An 18497-nucleotide genomic window follows, 5' to 3' on the forward strand; every position below is an offset into this window, starting at 1 on the left:
AGTCCCGTCTCCCCAAGGAATGCCACAGCCAAAACTGGGTTTTCCCACAAATCCTTTATAGAGTGTATGTTGTGTTGTTTGCGTGCATGATTGTGTATAATGCAGTCTTCCATTATGTGTTGTATGGGGTGAAGTGTTACATCCTGGGCAGCTGTTCACAATGCGGTCATCCAGCCTCTTCTGGTAGCTTAGAAGTGCTGGGTGGTGGGCGCACTGCAGTCTGGCCAATTGGACTCTGTCCTTTCGTGGGAGAGAGGATTCAGAAGGGTGGATGTTAGGGGGTTTGGCATGCAGCAATGTGTTGTCTTTCAGTGTGGTAATGGAGCGGTGAGTGATATGATTATGAATATGTTTCTGGAGGCTGGTATTTGGTGGTTGTGGAGGAAGAGAAGAGGGTATCTGTGTGTGATAAAGGTCTTTGGGTGTTGTTTTAATGTTTCTTAGTGTGTGTGGGTGTTCTGCTATGTAGTGTAGTGGGTGTGATGTGTTTGTGGTGGCTGCAGCAAGTGTTTGTGTGCCTCTCATGTCGAGGTGGTCCTTGACCTTGAGGACTTTTGTTTCATGGTGTAAATGGTCTGTAGGTGTTGTATTTGTGCAGCCTGTAATTGTTTTTAGGGCTTTGTTTTGTATGATTTGAAGGGTGTTGTGGTGTGTCTCACTGAGATTAGGAGCCCATGCAGGACTCGCACAATTCATCACTGAGCGTATGCATTGTTTGTATATTGTTGTATTAGTTTCTTTGTTTTGTCCAAATGTTGTTCCAGTGATTGACTTAAGTGCGTTAAGTCTAGGTGTGCATTTGTTTTTTATGTTTGTGATGTGTTGTTTGAAAGACATGGATGTATCGTATGTTACACCAAGAATTTTCGGTGTGTTTGTGTGTGGTATTAGTGTTGTTGATGTAGAGATAAGGTATGTATTTGTGTTCTTTAGTCCAGTTGGTGAGAAGTGTTGCTGTAGATTTGGTTGGAGCTATTTTGAGTCTGTTTGTGATGAACCATGTGTTGAGTGTATCAAGGAATGGCTGGATTATTTCTGCAGCTTTGTCTGTGTTACGATGTGTGCATGTGATTGTTATGTCGTCTGCGTAGGAAGAGATTTGTATTTCTGAGGTGTCTGGTGCGGGTAAGTCATGCATGTGTAGATTAAAGAGCGTGGGGGATAGAACAGAGCCCTGTGGTACTCCATTCTTAATGTTTCTGATGTACCATGATTGGCCATTATATGACATGTAAGCATTCCTACCTGCCAGATAATTGGCCAGCCATCTTTTGGTGTTATTGTGCATGTCTGTGTTATATATTTTATTTGTTAGGTTGTGGTGGGGGATAGCATCAAAAGCTTTACTAATGTCTGATGTTATAAGAAGTGTTCTGTGGTGGGGCCTATCTGAATTGATGCCATCTAAAATTCTTTGTGTGAGGTTTATCAGAAAAGTGTTTGTGGAGTGTAGTGGCCTAAAACCGTGTTGTGAGTCAGCAAGGGGAATATGTGGTGTGACAAGTTGAAGTATTAGGCGTTCAATGACTTTAGAGAGGGTGCAGAGAAGTGTGATTGGGCGGTGCGATGTTGGGATTGTTGGGTCTTTGTTCGGTTTTGGAATGGTGATTATTTTACCATGCTTCCAGATGTCGGGTATATTGTTGTGTGAATAGCTGTTGTTTGCAATGTTTGTGAGTGCGTGTATACCTTTTGGTCCAATGTGTTTTAGGTGGATGTTACTTATGTTATCAGGGCCACAGGCAGATGAGTGCTTGAGATTATGTTTTATGTATTTTGTCTGACTGTTTTGGAAAGAAATTAAGAGAGGAAGAGGAGGCGAATCAAGTAGAGAAGAAAAGGTAAAAGGTGCGGATGGAGAGATGATAGTGGAAGAGAAGGCAGTAAGGGGAAGATGGGCAGAATATTTTAGGGAGTTGCTAAATGTGAAGGAGGATAGGGAAGGAAAGATTGCTGCAGTGGGAAGTGCGAAGAAAATGAGAGTGATGAATGAGGAGAATGGAGGAGAAATAAGGAAGGATGAGGTGAAGGCAGTTGTTAAGATGATGAAAGCAGGTAAGGCACCTGGTCTGGATGGATGCCATGCGGAATGTCTGAAAAAGGGAGGTACAGTGAAGGTGGACTGGTTGGTGAGGTTATTTAATGTTTGTTGGAGAGAGGGTAGAGTGCCGGAGGACTGGAGGAGTGCCTGTATAGTTCCGCTTTACAAGGGAAAAGGGGACAAGTGTGAATGTAGTAGTTTCAGAGGGATTAGCTTGTTAAGTGTAGTTGGGAAGGCTTATGGGAGGATCTTGATTGAGAGGATTAGGAGAGGAACAGAAGGAGTAATTGGTGAGGAACAGTGTGGATTTAGGACAGGTAGAGGTTGTGTAGATCAGATCTTTGTGGTAAGACAGATATGTGAGAAAGCTATAGGAAAGGGGAAGGATGTTTTTTTGGGCTTTTATGGATCTGGAAAAGGCTTATGATAGGGTAGACAGGAAGGCACTGTGGGAGGTTATGCAGATATACGGGATAGGAGGAAAGCTTCTGGGAGCTGTCAAGAGTTTTTATGAGAGTAGTAGAGCTTGTGTCAGGATTGGAAATGGAGAGAGTGAGTGGTTCGAGGTAAAGGTGGGACTTCGTCAAGGATGCGTTATGTCGCCCTGGCTGTTCAACTTATACATGGATGGGGTAGTGCGAGAGGTAAATGCAAGGGTAGTGGGCAAGGGATTGGAGATGGTTAAAGAAAATGGAGAAAAGTGGGAGGTGAGCCAGCTGTTGTTTGCGGACGACACTGCGCTTGTGGCAGGATCGGAGGAGGGATTGAGTAAGTTGGTGGCAGAGTTTGGGAGAGTATGTGATAGAAGAAATCTAAAGATAAATGTGGGTAAAAGTAAGGTGATGAGATGTACAAGGGGTGAAAGTGGCAGTAATCTGGAAGTGAGCATTAAGGGAGAGCGACTGGAGGAAGTGGATAGTTTTAGATACTTGGGTGCAAATGTGGCAGGGAAAGGTGGAGTGAAAGTGGAGGTAGAATGTAGATTGAGAGAAGCGAGTAAATGCCTTGGTGGATTAAAGAGTGTAATGAGGAATAGACATTTGGGAATGGATGCTAAGAGGAGACTGTATGAAGGAGTGATTGTGCCAACAGCACTGTATGGGGCAGAAACATGGAACATAAGAGAAGAAGAGAGAAGGAGTTTGAATGTGTTTGAGATGAGGTGTCTGAGAAGTATGATGGGGGTTACTAGGCTAGATAGAGTGAGAAATGAGGAGGTGAGGAGGAGAACGGGGGTGGAAAAGGAGCTGGGAGATAGGGTTGATGAAAGAATATTAGGATGGTTTGGACACATGGAAAGAATGAGTGAAGAAAGACTAGTAAAAGAGGTGTGGAAGGCAGATGTAGAGGGAGTGAACATGAGGGGACATCCTAGGATGAAGTGGATGGATGGGGTGAAGGGGGCTTTGGGGAAGAGGGGAATGTCTGTTGAGGAAGGACGGGAGAGGTCAGAAGACGGGTGAATGGAGAATGGTTGTATATGGATGATGTTGTGATTGCATGAGGTGGAATGGGTGGGTGGATGGGGGCTGAGGTAGTATGTGTGAGCAAAATTTGACGCAGCCCGAAGGGATTTCTCCCCGTCCTCTCATTTTACGCAATGGGGGGACGGAGAGGGGGGGTCGCCGATTTAATGAAGCGGCCTTGCTGTGGATGTGCTGTGTCTTGCGACACTGCTTCTGACCCAGGGCAGTGGACAAGGTGCAGGGATGACCCGTCATTCAGGAGGTGCTAAGATAAGAGGGAGGGTGGAGGGGTGTGGAGTGTATTCAGGGATGGAATGGGTGGGAATGATTTTATGCCTTTTTCTTTTTTGGCTACCCCCCTTGTAAGGGGGAAAAAGCCTTGGTATATGTATGTATGTATGTCTGACTGTCTATGAAGGGTGTATAGTCTGAGTCTGTGGGAAAGTCTTTCTTATGTCAAATAGTGCTTCGGTCGTCAGGGTGAGAAGTGAGATGGCTTGTCTGTGCAAAATGATTTATGAGTGTGTTTGCTTGTTGTCTGTTTGAGGGTAGATTGTCTGTTGTTGTGATTATTGCTGTGTGAGAGCGTGTTGTGTTACTGTTGGATAGTGTAATGCTGTTGAGTGTTTTGTACAATTTGCTGGTGTTTGTTTTGTGATCAAGTGTATTGATAAAGTTTTGCCAATTTTGTGTTTTTTGTTCGAGTATTTAATTGGCAATCACAGTGTTTAGTGTTTGTATTTGGTCTGCTATGTTTTGAGGGATAGGTGTGGGGGTATTATGTTTAAGTGTGTCTCATTGTCTGATGAGGCCTTGGATTTCTGGTGTGAAGTTGGGGTTGTGTGATTTTCTGCTGCCTCTAGGGATGTATCTCTTGTCTGCGTTTTGTATGATTGTATTAAAAGTGTGCACAGCATTGTTTATGTTTGTGATTGGTGTACTGTTAAGTGTTTCAAAATGTTGTTCTGTCTCTTCAGTAAAAGCTTCCCAGTTAGCTCTCTTGTAATTGGTGTATGTGTATCTGTGGCCAACTGGGGTGCATCTTGTTTTGGTGGTGATGATGATTGGAAGGTGGTCAGAACCAAGGGTTCCGACCACTCTCCATGATGTTGTTGGGGTTAGGCAGGGGGAGCAGAAGGTGATATCAGGAGAGGAGGGAGTGTAGAGGGCTTGGTGTGGGATATGTGTATGATTATGTATGTTGTTCATGATAGTCAATGAGTCCAACTGAGTCTGTATATCAAGCCCTCTGTCTTTGTCAGGGTTGTTGACATACCAGGCAGATGACTTGGCGTTGAAGTCACCACCCATAATCAGGTTGGGGATTTAGGCTAGTTGGCTAAATTGAGGTCTGAAGGTGTTTGGAACTGTGGGGGATGATTGGGGGGGAATGTACATATTAACTATTGTCAGTGTTGATTTGTTGCCTGTGCAGATTCAAATGGATTGGATTTCTGTAGTGTTATCTGTGGTAGGGAGGAGAATTTTGGTTGTGGCACTTGTGTCCACAAAACAGATGGAGTGGTGGATCAGGGTGATGAGTCCACCGCCATTGCCGTCGGTCTGGTCTTGTCTGATGGTGGTGTAATTATGAAATGATGGTGTTTTGTATGAGTGTCTTAGTTTTGTTTCTTGTATAATTGCAATGTGTATGTTGTGTTGTTTAAGAAAGTGTTCGAGTTCGTGTTTTTTTTGTGTTAGTACCATCAATGTTGTGTTGTAATATGTTGATGTCGTGTGTTCTGTATGTGTTGTATGTTGCCGTTTGGGGTTGAGGTTGGGGTGTTAATGGGGAAGGTATAGGATCTGGGTTAGAGGGGGGGAAAGGAGAGATTGGGGACAAAGGAAGGGGAGTACTGATTGGGGATAAGGGCAAAGGGAAATTGGGAGTGGGTAAGGGTGCTGGCTGTGGTTGGGGAGGTGGGAGTGGGGTTACTGGAGGGCAGGTAGAACATGTCCAAGTGTTTGTGTATTGGTTTGTGTCAGCAAGTGTTGTACAAGTGAGGTGGGCCCAGTTTTTGCACATATTGCACTGAACTGAGCCCTTTGTCTGTCTGCTCGAAGTAATGGGTTTAGAGCATGTTGGGCATGTGTATTTTGTGGTGGGCCCAGGATTGCTCTCTACATCTCCGGCTAAAAGTAGAAGAAGAGGGGTGATCGCCGGAAAATCACCCCTCGGTGCAGAAAAAACGTAATATTGCATGTTGAGAAAAAGGATTGTGGTACTCCCCAAGGCAGGCGTAGCTCCTCTTAGGGATCTGTGCCACCTGCGTAGAGCCGGTGGCCAGGGCTGGTTGCCGCCATTTGGCCCCCAACTCTTGGGGTTGGGGGGGTGGTCCCACGACGTAGACGCTGCGGCTCCAGGACCTGGCTCTGCTGTTAAGTGATGAGGTAGGAAAGTGCATGGGGGAATGGAGGAAAATGTCATTCAGGATAATGTGGTGAAGGTGAGGTTGGGATGGGAGATATAGTTGTTTGTGAGTAATTATGGTCTTGGTAGTCCAGAATGGGAGACGTTTTGTATTTATTTAAATAAGTGTATAGAATTTAATGTAGTGGTGTTGGAGGATCTCAATACTAGAATAAGGGATAAGCCAATAGAGGGAGTTTGAGTAGGTTTGGGGTGCCAATTAAGAATTATAGAGGAGAGATGATGCTGAAGATGTGTTTAGAGAGTTAATGATAGCAAACACATTGTTCAAGAAGAGAGCCAAGCTTAGTGTACATGGAAAAGATTGGTTAATAGAGCATTAGTAGACTACATAGTGGTACCCAAAGGGAGGATTGAGTGCTGGATGTTCATGTTTCCAAGGGAAAGAGTGTATGAAGGTAAATTAAAAATTAAAAAGAGAGGGGGGTAGAGATGTGTTGAGAGTAGACAAACTGAATGAGAAGGATGAAGAAAAAAAAATATTTGAAACTGAGAGAAATGTGGGAGGTAGTGAAGGATATAAGGAGAGCAAGAGTAGAAGAATAATGGGTATGTGTCAAGGAGGAAGTGGTGAAGTGCTCAAAATGGTATTTGATACAAGAAGGATGAAAGGTAACAGAAGCAGTGTCTGATAGAGGGAGGAAATGCAATAATGGATTAGGAGAGCAGCATTACACAGTGTGAAGAGACATACCACCCAATAATCAAGGGTTTTCCTGCTGAATTTGTTTAGTAGATTTACAAGGAGACTTGTCTGTCTCACAGTTAATAACAGTTAAAGTGCATGGTGTGAGTTTCCTGGGTATGTCACAATGCTGATGTGGGGTAGGTAGTGACCCCCCACCCCACCATCCTTGAAACGTAACAACCAGCATTGCACTGAACGCACTGTAACTCCAGTGTTTTCAGAGATTTCCCTCACAGAATGCCCTGCCTGAAACAGGGCCACTATAGCAGCAATTTTGTCACATTTGATTTCATGTCCACTACCCATAGCCAGAAACACAGATACCAAACCATTGAGAATTTACATAAAATTGAAGGAAAAGTGCTGAGCTCCAGAAATGTAATCCTCCCCCTGTTGAATCTCAAACAGCACCAAGCCTGGAAACACTGCATGCCCTGGTGGCAGCCAACTTTGGTCCTGCTGCCAGGCATATGAAAAAATATCTGGCTCACTTGGGATATTGAGGGCAAGGGACTTCTAATTTGTGGCGTATTGATGTCAGCATTATTGTGTCCAAACTTATGGCAGCTGTTGCATATATATACATATAGTTGTATTATATGGGAAGGGAGCTATGCTCGTGGTGACCCGCCTTTGTATCTTTCAGCATCAAGTTTTTTCTTAAAATCTTGAATAGTGTTTGCACACACTGTTTATCTGAATCATTCCAGGTCACTGTATGGGAAGCTTTTTTCTCTTGCTCTTTCTCTCCAGATCTCTTCTATAGTTATCCTTTTATATATATATATATTTTTTCATTGTCCCATTTTAGTAAATCATTCCTATCAAGGGTTTCCATTCCTTTCATGATTCTATAATCAGCAGATCTCCTCTTTCTCTTCTTTGTTCCAGAGTTGGTAATTCCAATTTGGACAACCTTTGTTCCTATGTTAATTTGGAAAGAGTTGATGCCAACTTTATCGTTGCACTTGTATTCTAATTTCTTTATATTCTTTTTAGTACTGGGTGACCATAGTGTTGCTCCGTACTCCAGTTTTGGTCTTATTAGTGTGATTAGTATATTTTCCATCATTTCCTCATCCAAGTAGTCATTGACCTTAATAGGTTGAAAGTTTCTCCAACTATTTTATTGATATATTTGTCCGGTGTCATGTCTTTGCTGATTATTACTCCAAGGTCTCTTTCCAAGTTCACTTATTTAACTTCTTCACCATCTTCGTAGGACAGAGTCCACTTGGCCAGACTGCGATGCGGTCACCACCCAGCACTTCTAAGCTACCAGAAGAGGCTGGACGACCGTGTTGTGAACAGCTGCCCAGGATGTAACACTTCACCCCATACCATACAACACATAATGGAAGACTGCATTATACACAATCATGCACGCAAACAACACAACATACACTCTATAAAGGATTTGTGGGAAAACCCAGTTTCGGCTGTGGCCTTCCTTGGGGAGACGGGACTGCTCGGACAGACAGTCTAGGGAACGACAACAACAACAACAACTTCTTCACCAATTTTATAATATCTTGATATTCTGTTTTTACTTTTTCCAAACTTCATTATACTACATTTCTTGATATTGAAGTTCACTTCCCACTTTTAATTTCATTTCCGGATTTTGTCCAGGTCTAACTGTAATGATTCACAATCCTCCTCTGTTCTTACTTTCTTTAGTAATTTTGGATCATCTGCAAAGAAATTCATATAACACTCTACTCCACCCATGTCATTTATGTATATGGCAAACATGATTGGAGCCAGTACCGAACCTTGCGGGACACCACTTATCATTTCTTCCTAATTCAAGTATTTGTCTCTAATTATTACCCACATTTTTCTCCCAGTCAGGAAGTCTTCTCTCCATTCCAATAATTTTCCTCTGATGCCACCTATTGATTCTATTTTTCTTATAAGTTTCTTGTGTGGTACCTTATCAAATGCTTTTTGTAAGTCTAGAAAGGCAGTCTGCCCATCCATCCCTCTCTTGTATTATTTCTATTAGTCTCAAATAGAAATGTGTGTGTGTTGATGGTCTGAGGCATCTAAAAGTGTAAGAAAATAGATAAATAGAAAAGATTATTTGGCAAGCTTTGGTATTTTGGTGAAAATGTGCACAGCTTATTTTTTCTGTATTTAACCCAAAACTAAATCTTTGCTACACAGAAAACATTTTTATGTTTAGGTTTTGATGAACTTTAATTGCTTTCATTATATATGTAAAATTTTATGTATTTTCTCTGACAGCATAAAGTTCCACCACCCAATGAGTTCAAGATTGGCATGAAGTTAGAAGCCTTAGATCCACGAAACCTTACGTCAACTTGCATTGCTACTGTTGTCAGCACACTTGGCCCAAGATTAAGGTTGAGGCTTGATGGATCAGACAACAAAAATGATTTCTGGCGTCTTGTGGACTGCAATAATGAAATTCATCCTGTAGGACATTGTGAAGAACATGGGGGGATGCTGCAGCCACCGTTAGGTAATACTTTCATAACAATTAATTTGTTGTATATCTTTACATGACCGTGTTCTGCCTGTGGTGGCTGGGGAGAAAGAATGCTGCCACAATGATCCCATGGGTGTTGTGGTGACTAAATGTGTAGAAAATTTTGTAAGGAATAACCTTGTGGGACCTCAATGCTAGATTAGGAGAGGAGCCAACTGATGGAATAATAGGGAGATATGGGGTGTTAGGTAAGAACTGTAGTGGAGAGAATATGGTAGAGTTGTGTTTAAGAAGGGAAATGATTATAGTAAACACAATATTTAAAAATATACAAACATAGTATGGATAGGAAGGGATGGTGGATTGGAGGATGGTTGAGATGGTGTTAGTGGCCTATGTAGTGGTATCCAAAGGGATGCCCAGAGGGGTTCTGGATGATAATGTACTCAAGGGAGAGAACAGAGGTAGCCAAAAAGGAAAAGGCATAAAATCATTCCCACCCATTCCATCCCTGAATAATAGATTTAAAAAGAGTGGGTAATAGAGAGGAAAAGGTGAAAGTTGCAGGCAGGCAGATGCTAATGGAATTGAAAGCAGTGAAGGGAAGCTCATTAAAGTATTATAGGAATTTGTTGTATGTGGAGGTTAGGGAGGATTTTATTGTGGCATTGGGAGATGTCAGGAAAATAACAAATGGGAGAAATCACTGTATAGGAAAAGGGAAACACAAAGAGCAGTGTAAGTGATGGATAAGCCATCTGAGTTGGATGACACATGAAGTATTACAAGGGGAAGAACAGTTGTAATGGATTGGCCTATGATATTGTGTAATGTATGTCTGTGTGGCTACCTCTTTTGGAAGGGGGAAAAAGCCATTGGCGGACAGATATTAATGCAGTAGCTAGAGGGATCAGTCTGTTAAATATAGTTGATAAGACATACAGGAGAGTGTTCATCCTCAGTAGCAACTCTCCTGATCCAGATATTCTTCAAAAGAATAAGAGAAAGTAATCACATGAGTGTTGATTGTGAAGATGTCACAAACTTATGGGACAGACTGGAGACCAAATTAGTGTTTGACAAAATATCTAAGCTAGGACTCTCATCATTGTTAAACAAATGGGATAAACAGATTACTCAGTTTGAGTAAGGGCAGTTTGATAAAACATTTTCCTTTTCAGGTTTTCGTATGAATGCTTCATCATGGCCATTGTTCCTCTTGAAAACACTTCATAATGCTCAGGTGGCACCACAAAGTATATTCAGAAATGAACCAAAAACACCAGATAAGAATCACTTTGATGTTGGGATGAAGTTGGAAGCAGTTGATAAGAAGAACCCACAGTTGATATGTGCAGCAACTGTTGGTATGTTCAATTATTCAGCTATTGTTCTGTCCAAAAGAAAACCGTTTATAAACTTACTGTTTCTTAGATATCTATCACACCAAGGCACCTACATGATTATAATAACTAACAAAAGCAACAACAGAATTATTTGTTTTAGAAAATCAGATGATTTAATCTTATTCAAATAACTGATTAAGATTAAGTTGATTTATTTGAATAACCTTGGATGGGGAGTTTGTATTCAGGACAAAGGCAGGCTTCATGGTTTTCTATTTTTCTTGAGTTTATTTCATTTTTTCAATTATGTAATATGTTTTTATGAAATTGTGTGTGTTTTTACTTCCTCAGGGGCTGTTAATGGTGAGATGATTCACGTGACCTTTGATGGATGGAGAGGTGCATTTGACTATTGGTGTCGCTATGATTCAAGAGACATCTTTCCGGTTGGATGGTGTGCCATGTCTGGTCACCCACTTCAACCTCCAGGGCAGAAATGTAAGTCAATAAAAATCTGCACAAATTATATTCAAAGATGTCAACTGACAATTTTGGCAGAAAAAACACCATTTCAGGATGAAACCTATATTGATTGTTCAATGTTTTGCTTATTGGTGCTGTACTTAAAAACCTACTGAATGTAGGTGCTATTTTGAATTGATTTGCAGTACCACACTAAGATACAGCCATGGCAGAAAATTTGTAAACAGGCAATGCAGAGAGCTACAGCCAATACAGGGAAGAACGCTCAAATTGATTCTCCACACCCCTCTCAAAGTGGTCACCCCTTAGTGAGCAAATTATTGGTAGTTGGTATGTAGGTCCGGGATTTGCAAGTAATGCATTACCAGTTGTTTTGGCCCACTCATTACAAAAGAGAGCTAATGTATGGAATAATGCAATATGTAATGAGTAAAAGTATAACGAATAACCTGTGGTACAGCATGTGACATCTTCAATACAAAAAATGGTCCTACGTGAATGAGTTCACAAGTTCCTACTAATTAAACACTTTGTTGATATAGTAATCAACAGTCAACTCTCATGAATGTTAGATATAACATATATGTATATTTATACACATGTATTTATATGTGGTTGATAAGGCGAAACTATATATATACATAAAAATGTGTGTATACATATACATATATATATATATATATGTATATATATATACACATACATACATATATCAAAGTCTCTTTTCCTCTAACAAGGGAGGTAACCAAAAAACAAAGGCATAAAATCCACTCCCACCCAGTCCATCCCCACATACTCCACTCCCATTCACCCCACTCTCCCTTTTATCATGGCTCCTCCTGGATGACAGGTCATCCCTACATCATGCCCACTGCCCTGGGTCAGAAACAGTGTCACAAGACACAGCACATCCATAGCAAGGTCACTTTATTAAATCGGCAACCTCCCACTGCCGCCACCATCATCCCCTCATGCAGAAAAAGAGATGATTGAGAGAAGTCCCTTCAGGCTGCGTCGTTATTTTTTCACACACACTCCCTCACCCCCCAACCTGTACCCACTTCCTTTCATGCATCACAGCATCATCCATACATAACCATTCTCCACTCACTCCTATATTCTGTCTTCTCCCGTCCTTCCTTAACAGACATTCCCTTTCCCAATGCCCCTTTTATCCCATCTATCCATCTCATCCATGGTTGCCCCTTCATTTTCACTCTTTCCACCTCTGCCTTCCACACCTCTTGTACTAATCTTTCTTCACTCATTCTTTCCATGTGTCCAAACCATCCCAATACTCTTTCATCAACCCTATCTTCCAACTACCTTTCCACCCCCATTCTCCTCCTCACCTCGTTTCTCACTCAATCCAGCAGGTACCTCATCTCAAATGCATTCAGACTCCTCTCTTCCTCTCTTATGTTCCATGTTTCTGCCCCATACAGTGCTGTCGGCGCAATTACATCCATTCCCAAATATTAATGATAATAATCATTGATGATATTAAATGTTTAAGTGTTGCTTGGTGTTTGTCAACCACAAAAGTGATGTCTTGATCAAATCTTTTTTTCCTCAGCAACTGGTTTTTTACATTAAAATACACCATAGGAGATTCAAAATGACTGCCGTGGATTTGGAGCTTTTTATATATTTTACTAATGAATGGTTTCAGTAGACCGTGCTCAGTTCTCTCATTTGATTTTACATCTTTCATGTTGGTAATGATAATGGCTGTAACATTGGTAATGTCATGCAGTATTAGTAAATTGTGCACTCGTACTTTATGTCTAACATACATAAGAGTTGATCGTAGCTTCATCTTCATAATGTAACACATTTAATTCCTACATCAATAAAGTATGTATAACTACTAGCAACTCGTGAACTCACTCACCATCATTTATGCTGGAGCCAGCACATGCCTTAATATAGGTTATTCATTATACTTTTATTCATTACATATCATGTGTATTCCATACCTTAGCTCTCTTTTGAAGTTTTGATATCAAAAAGTGTGCCAAAACAATTAGTGATGCATTACTTGCAAATGCAAGACCTACGTAACTAACCACCAACAACTCACTCACTGAGGGGTGACCATTTTGAGAGGGGCATGGAAAATGAACTTGTTTGAGCGCTCTGCCTCTTATTGGCTGTAGCTCCCCACACTACCTGCTCATGAACTTTCAGCCATGGCTGTACCTGTGAGTGGTCATGTTAATATCATTCTTCAAATGAATAGGTTTTGGCAAACTCATCATAGCAGTTTGTGGTCTTCCTACTCCACCATGCATATATTCTACATTGATGGATTTATCATAGGTTGTCTTCAGTTATTTCTGGACTTTTTTGTTTTACAAAGAGCTAAGATAAAAAGGAAACAAATGTATGTGGGGTGGGTAGGGGGTGGGTGCGTGCCTTGACTGGCAATCTCCCTTACATGGGAGAAGAAACCTTTTGATGTATGAATAGAAAGGTGTTGTCTATCTATATACCAAGGGATTCTTCCACTGTAGTCAAAGGCATACACCCACTCCCACCCACCACCCTTGTTTCCCTCTCATCTTAGCTCCTTGTGGATGAAGTCATATTGTAATGATGGTTATACATGGTCATCTAACACTATTTTTATTTTATTTCCCAGTGGGACCTCCAAGTAGCCGATACAAAGCACGGGTCCTTAATATCCCACCACAAGTTGGAAGTTCGAAAGAAAAAGAAAACACAGACAAACCTCCAGACAAGCCTCCAGACAAGCCTTCAACCACTCCTTCCACTCCTTCCAGTTTAAAGTCTCCTGGCAAAAGTCAACAACAGTCCCCCACACCTCAGATCAAACAAGAATCCGTCTCTGTGCCCAAATCACCACCACATTCCTTGGCATCACCATCACAATCACCAAAATCAACTGTATCTTCACTATCATCACCCACCAAAGTATCACCATCTGTGTCATTATCAACTCCACCTAACAATAGCAATAGTGTCGCATCACCCAAGAGTAGTACCAGCGTAACATCACCTAGCAATAGCATCAATGTACCATCACCCAATAATAGCATCACTGTAACATCACCCACTAGTTGTAGCAGTGTTTTGTTACCTAACAGTAATAGCATCGAATCTTCACCCACAACTACCTCCAGTGTAACCGTTGCGACAACTTCAGCAGCTTCAGTATCTGCAGCCGCAACAAGTACAGCAACTATAACATCACCTTCATCAAGTGTGTCTTCTTCATCATCATTGTCATCGTCATCTTTGTCATCATCATCTACATCATCATCAGCTTCATTATTAGCACCATCATCTTCACTGTCATCACCATCAAAAGTTTCACCAGTTTCCAACATTGTGTCCACATCTCCATCAGCTGAGCCCCAAACCTCGGCCTCAGTTTCTACATCACATACAAATGTCTCTACTCCCCTCATTGCACCAACAAAGTCTCCAAGTATCACAGTCACGGAGCCTGATACATCATCTGTATATAAACAAAATGCATCAGGTAAGGTGGTTATGCTGTTATTTTTAAGTCTAAGTTGAAGAAAAAAAAATAGGTCTCCAACCTTTATTAGGCTATAACTGTATTTGAGAAATATTGTTGTACTATCAGACCCTCATCCCCATATCTTGTATGCAAATTTGCATTTTATTATTTCAGTTGTGGTGCATGTAAACCATGCTTGTTCATGTGGGCCCTACCTGGACGCCAGTAGAGTATCTACAGAATTGCCAGTTCAGTTTGGTCCTGGCAGTTTGAACAGAGTCCTACGGGAATCAGTACAGGCATTGGTAGATGCTGCTTCTGACCCAAGATCAGTACTCAACCTTGTGAAACAAGGCAATGGGAAGGTCATTATTAAAGGTAAGACAGCTATGAAGTAAAGATTTGGGGGCATTATGCAGACCACATGTTAAAGGATGAAATTTGAGTTACCTTTTATGAATAATGAACCAGTGGACTTGTTACTAGTTCAGATACAGATACATGGTCAGATTTTTCATTGAGCGTTGATTGGTGTATATTAACAACTTTGTCAGTCCTTACCTAGACATCTATAGTTGCACAAACATTTACGCATCTTGAACAGTATGACCACTTGGCTCCAAGAAGGTCACATATTTTATGTTGAATTTAGCATGGTTAACCAAAACTTAGTCACCACCATGTACAGACACATAGCATCATAAGCTACAGATCACATGTCAGACCCCCTGATCTCCATCCCTCTGAATCCTATCTCCCCTGAAAAGGACATCCAGCCCTTCTAAGCTACCAGAAGAGGTTGGATGACCACATCACATATAACTGTCTGGGATGCAACACTTTGCCCCATACTATACAACACATTATGGAAGACTGCATTGTACATAATCGTACAAGCCAACAACACAATATACACTCTATAAGGGATTTGTAGGGAAATCCTGTTACAGCCCAGGTGTTCCTCAGGGAGGCAGGTCTGCTTGGTCAGACAGTCTAGGGAACAACAACAATTAGAGATCACATGAAACAATTCACTACAAACTCACCTTATATGTATAGACAATACCTATAGACCACTTTGATGCAGTGACCAAAATTTTGTGTGAATAAGAGCCTTTGGTTTGTATGAGGGTTCCTTGACTTATGTTGTCCTTAACCCTTAGCATACGATGACACTGGTGTCAGCATCATGAGGTGCAAGTGGATACACAAGAATGCCAGTGTCAGAGTCCTGATTATATTTTGTAGTAGTAGCCAAGTGTCATGACTCACCTATGGGTCAGGCTAGTCATAACACAAAATAGAAAAGGTTAAGGCCGTGTGCAGTGCAGATGAATGACAGAGTTTGGGCAGGATAATTAAATTCCATTAAAATTAAATATTGCACTAACAAAACAACACATAAACATAAATGAACATAGAATAATAATGATATAACAATACCTATAACAATAATAGTATCTAGATTATTTACCAAGGAATTTGTAAGATCAGGTGACAAAATGAAGTTTTGATTATTGTAGATAAGTCTTTCCAACCGTCATGGGGTGGTTTGAGGTGAACTTCTGGTAGTGGTGGTTTAAGGTGAACAATACTTCTGGAAGGTGTAGATTCTAGTAGTTTCTTTTGGTAGGAGAAGCTTCTTGTAGTCAGGGTCAAATAGATATTTGATGATGTTTCTTAATGGAAGAAAACAAGAGTTGCATTGCTCATAGTCAAGCAGCAATCGGGATAGTGTTTGATGAATTCAGATAACGAAGGTTTGAAATTTCGTTTTTGGAGACTGCCCGTAGTTATGGTCCAAAGGACTTCTTTAGCAGCGTTGTCATAAATTGATGATTTATAGAAACTACATAGATGCAGGTGAGCCCTGGGCTTCAGCTTCTTTTCTTCTCTTTCTGCTTTGACTTCTGTTGATTTTTGCCTCATCTCTTGACTTCTGCCAACTTTGGACTTCTGTATTCTCTCTCGGTCACCTTAGGCCCTGCCCTTATATACTAAGTGAAAAGGAGCCAACATTTCAAACATGGCCAAACGTATCCAACTAGATAGTTTGAAGATCATCAGCCAGTGAGAAAGCAGAGCAAGTTTTTCCCACCAAATCAGGAATGTTTCTGCTTCGTTTTACCTGAGATCATACATAAAAGGCACACTCCAACAGACTTGGTATTGTGCAGTAATGATCAAGTATATACATATATAAATTTTACATTTTGATAACATATATTCATGCAAGGCATGCCTTAAAATTACAAACGGAGACTTTATGCACACAAGGGCGTGACACAGCACAACCACAGGATTCTACTTGCATCAAGGATGTGGCACTAAGTGACCTCCATATTCTGTGAACAGGCTTGATCGCATTTTTTTTGTGGTTATCAACATTCAGGGTGAAGGAGAACGAGTATTACAGCTGTACCTGTATGAGGAGGCAACGGAGAAGGGGGGGGGGTCACCAATTGAATGAAGCAGCCTTACTGTGGATGTGCTTTGTCTTGCTGCATTGCTTCTGACCCAGGGCAGTGGGCAAGATGTAGGGATCCCGTCCATCAGAAGGAGCCAAAAAAAGAGGGAGGGAGGGGTGGTGAATGGGAGTGGAGTATGTGGGGATGAAATAGGAGTGGATTTATGCCTTAACTTTGGCTAACTACCTTGTAAGGGGGGGAAAGCCATTGGTGTATGTATGTATACAAAACTAAACCTACAGCACCCACCATGTTACATGAGAAACTCCCCACCAACATGTAGGCAAGTCAGAGAAGAGCTTTTGGTATTTACAAGAGTCCTTGACCAATGTTCCCTTTAATTTTTTGCTTTGAGTGTGCGCAGAAATTTGCTTGTGTGCAAACTTGCCTTCTCAGTAATGTATGTGCCAACCCATGTGGCAAAGTCATATCATTTGCAATGGAAGCACTAGGGTTAGAAGAGGAAAAAACAAAGCAATTATTGGTTGGCAAGTTACCATATTTTTAGAGAATTTATAAGTTGATGTTTGGGTGGAACTTCTTTATTGAATGGATTTTATTATCATTTGAAAACCTTGTGTGTGCACATTTTTTCTTTGTGTGCTAGTTGTAAAGCATGTGTGCACGCACATGCGCACAGCTTAGAGGGAACATTGTCCTTAACTCTTAGCATATGATGACGCTGATATCAGTGTCATGAGGAACATGTGGGTATATGAGAATGCCAGCTAAGTGACCCCTGTATTATGGGAATAGGCTTGAACTCATTTTCTGTGGTTATCAACATTCAGGGTGAAAGAGGACAAGTATTACAGCTGAATCTTTATATTTTATAGTGTGTGTATTGTGATACATCATCACATTTTTATACGCCAGACATCCAAACACTGTGTGTATTTGACTCATATTGAAGAAATTAATGTGTGTTTCAATTTTACAGTATGTATAATTTGATTTGTCATTGTGGGGATTGCTCTCATTTTATGTTTTTTCATTATTCTGATGTGAAATGGGGTAAGAGAGGAAGAGGTGAATTAAGTAGAGAAGAAAAAGTAAAAGGTGCAGATGGAGAGATGATAATGGAAGAGAAGGCAGTGAGAAGAAGGTGGGCAGAGTATTTTAGGGAGTTGCTAAATGTAAAGGAGGATAGGGAGGGAAAGGTAGTTGCAGTGAGAAGCGCTAAGAAAATGAGAGTGATGAGTGAGGAAAATGGAAGAAAGTAAGGGAAGATGAAGTGAAGGCAGTTGTTAAGATGATGAGAGCAGGTAAGGCACCTGGGTTGGATGGATGCCATGCAGAATGTCTGAAAAAAGGAGGTACAGTGATGGTGGACTGGCTGGTGAGGTTATTTAATGTTTAAGAGAGGGTAGAGTGCTGGAGGAGTGCCTGTATAGTTCCACTTTACAAAGGAAAGGGGGACAAGTGTGATTGTAGCAGTTTCAGAGGGATCAGCTTGTTAAATGTTGTTTGGGAGGGTCTTGATTTAGCGGATTAGGAGAGGAACAGAGGGAGTAATTGGTGAGGAAAAGTGTGGGTTTAGGACAAGTAGGGGTTGTGTGTAGATCAGATTTTTGTGGTAAGACAGATATGTGAGAAAACTTTAGGAAAATGTAAGGATGTTTTTTGGGC

At 41.2% G+C, this 18497-nt stretch overlaps 1 protein-coding gene across 4 annotated transcripts in view; it reads left to right on the forward strand.

Moving 5' to 3' along the window:
* Scm (Polycomb protein Scm) overlaps positions 1-18497 on the forward strand; it is a 48909-nt gene that overhangs the window by 17106 nt on the left and 13306 nt on the right. For all 4 annotated transcript variants that reach the window (XM_076187934.1, XM_076187936.1, XM_076187938.1 and 1 more), the window contains exons 6-10: positions 8877-9114; positions 10263-10448; positions 10779-10925; positions 13555-14418; positions 14575-14778. In XM_076187934.1, the coding sequence (XP_076044049.1) occupies positions 8877-9114; positions 10263-10448; positions 10779-10925; positions 13555-14418; positions 14575-14778 (1639 nt within the window). The remainder of the gene's footprint in view (positions 1-8876; positions 9115-10262; positions 10449-10778; positions 10926-13554; positions 14419-14574; positions 14779-18497) is intronic.

Source organism: Oratosquilla oratoria, chromosome 7 (genome assembly GCF_046742065.1).
Source record: "Oratosquilla oratoria isolate Oo_2021 chromosome 7, ASM4674206v1, whole genome shotgun sequence".
NCBI classification, from domain to species: domain Eukaryota; kingdom Metazoa; phylum Arthropoda; class Malacostraca; order Stomatopoda; family Squillidae; genus Oratosquilla; species Oratosquilla oratoria.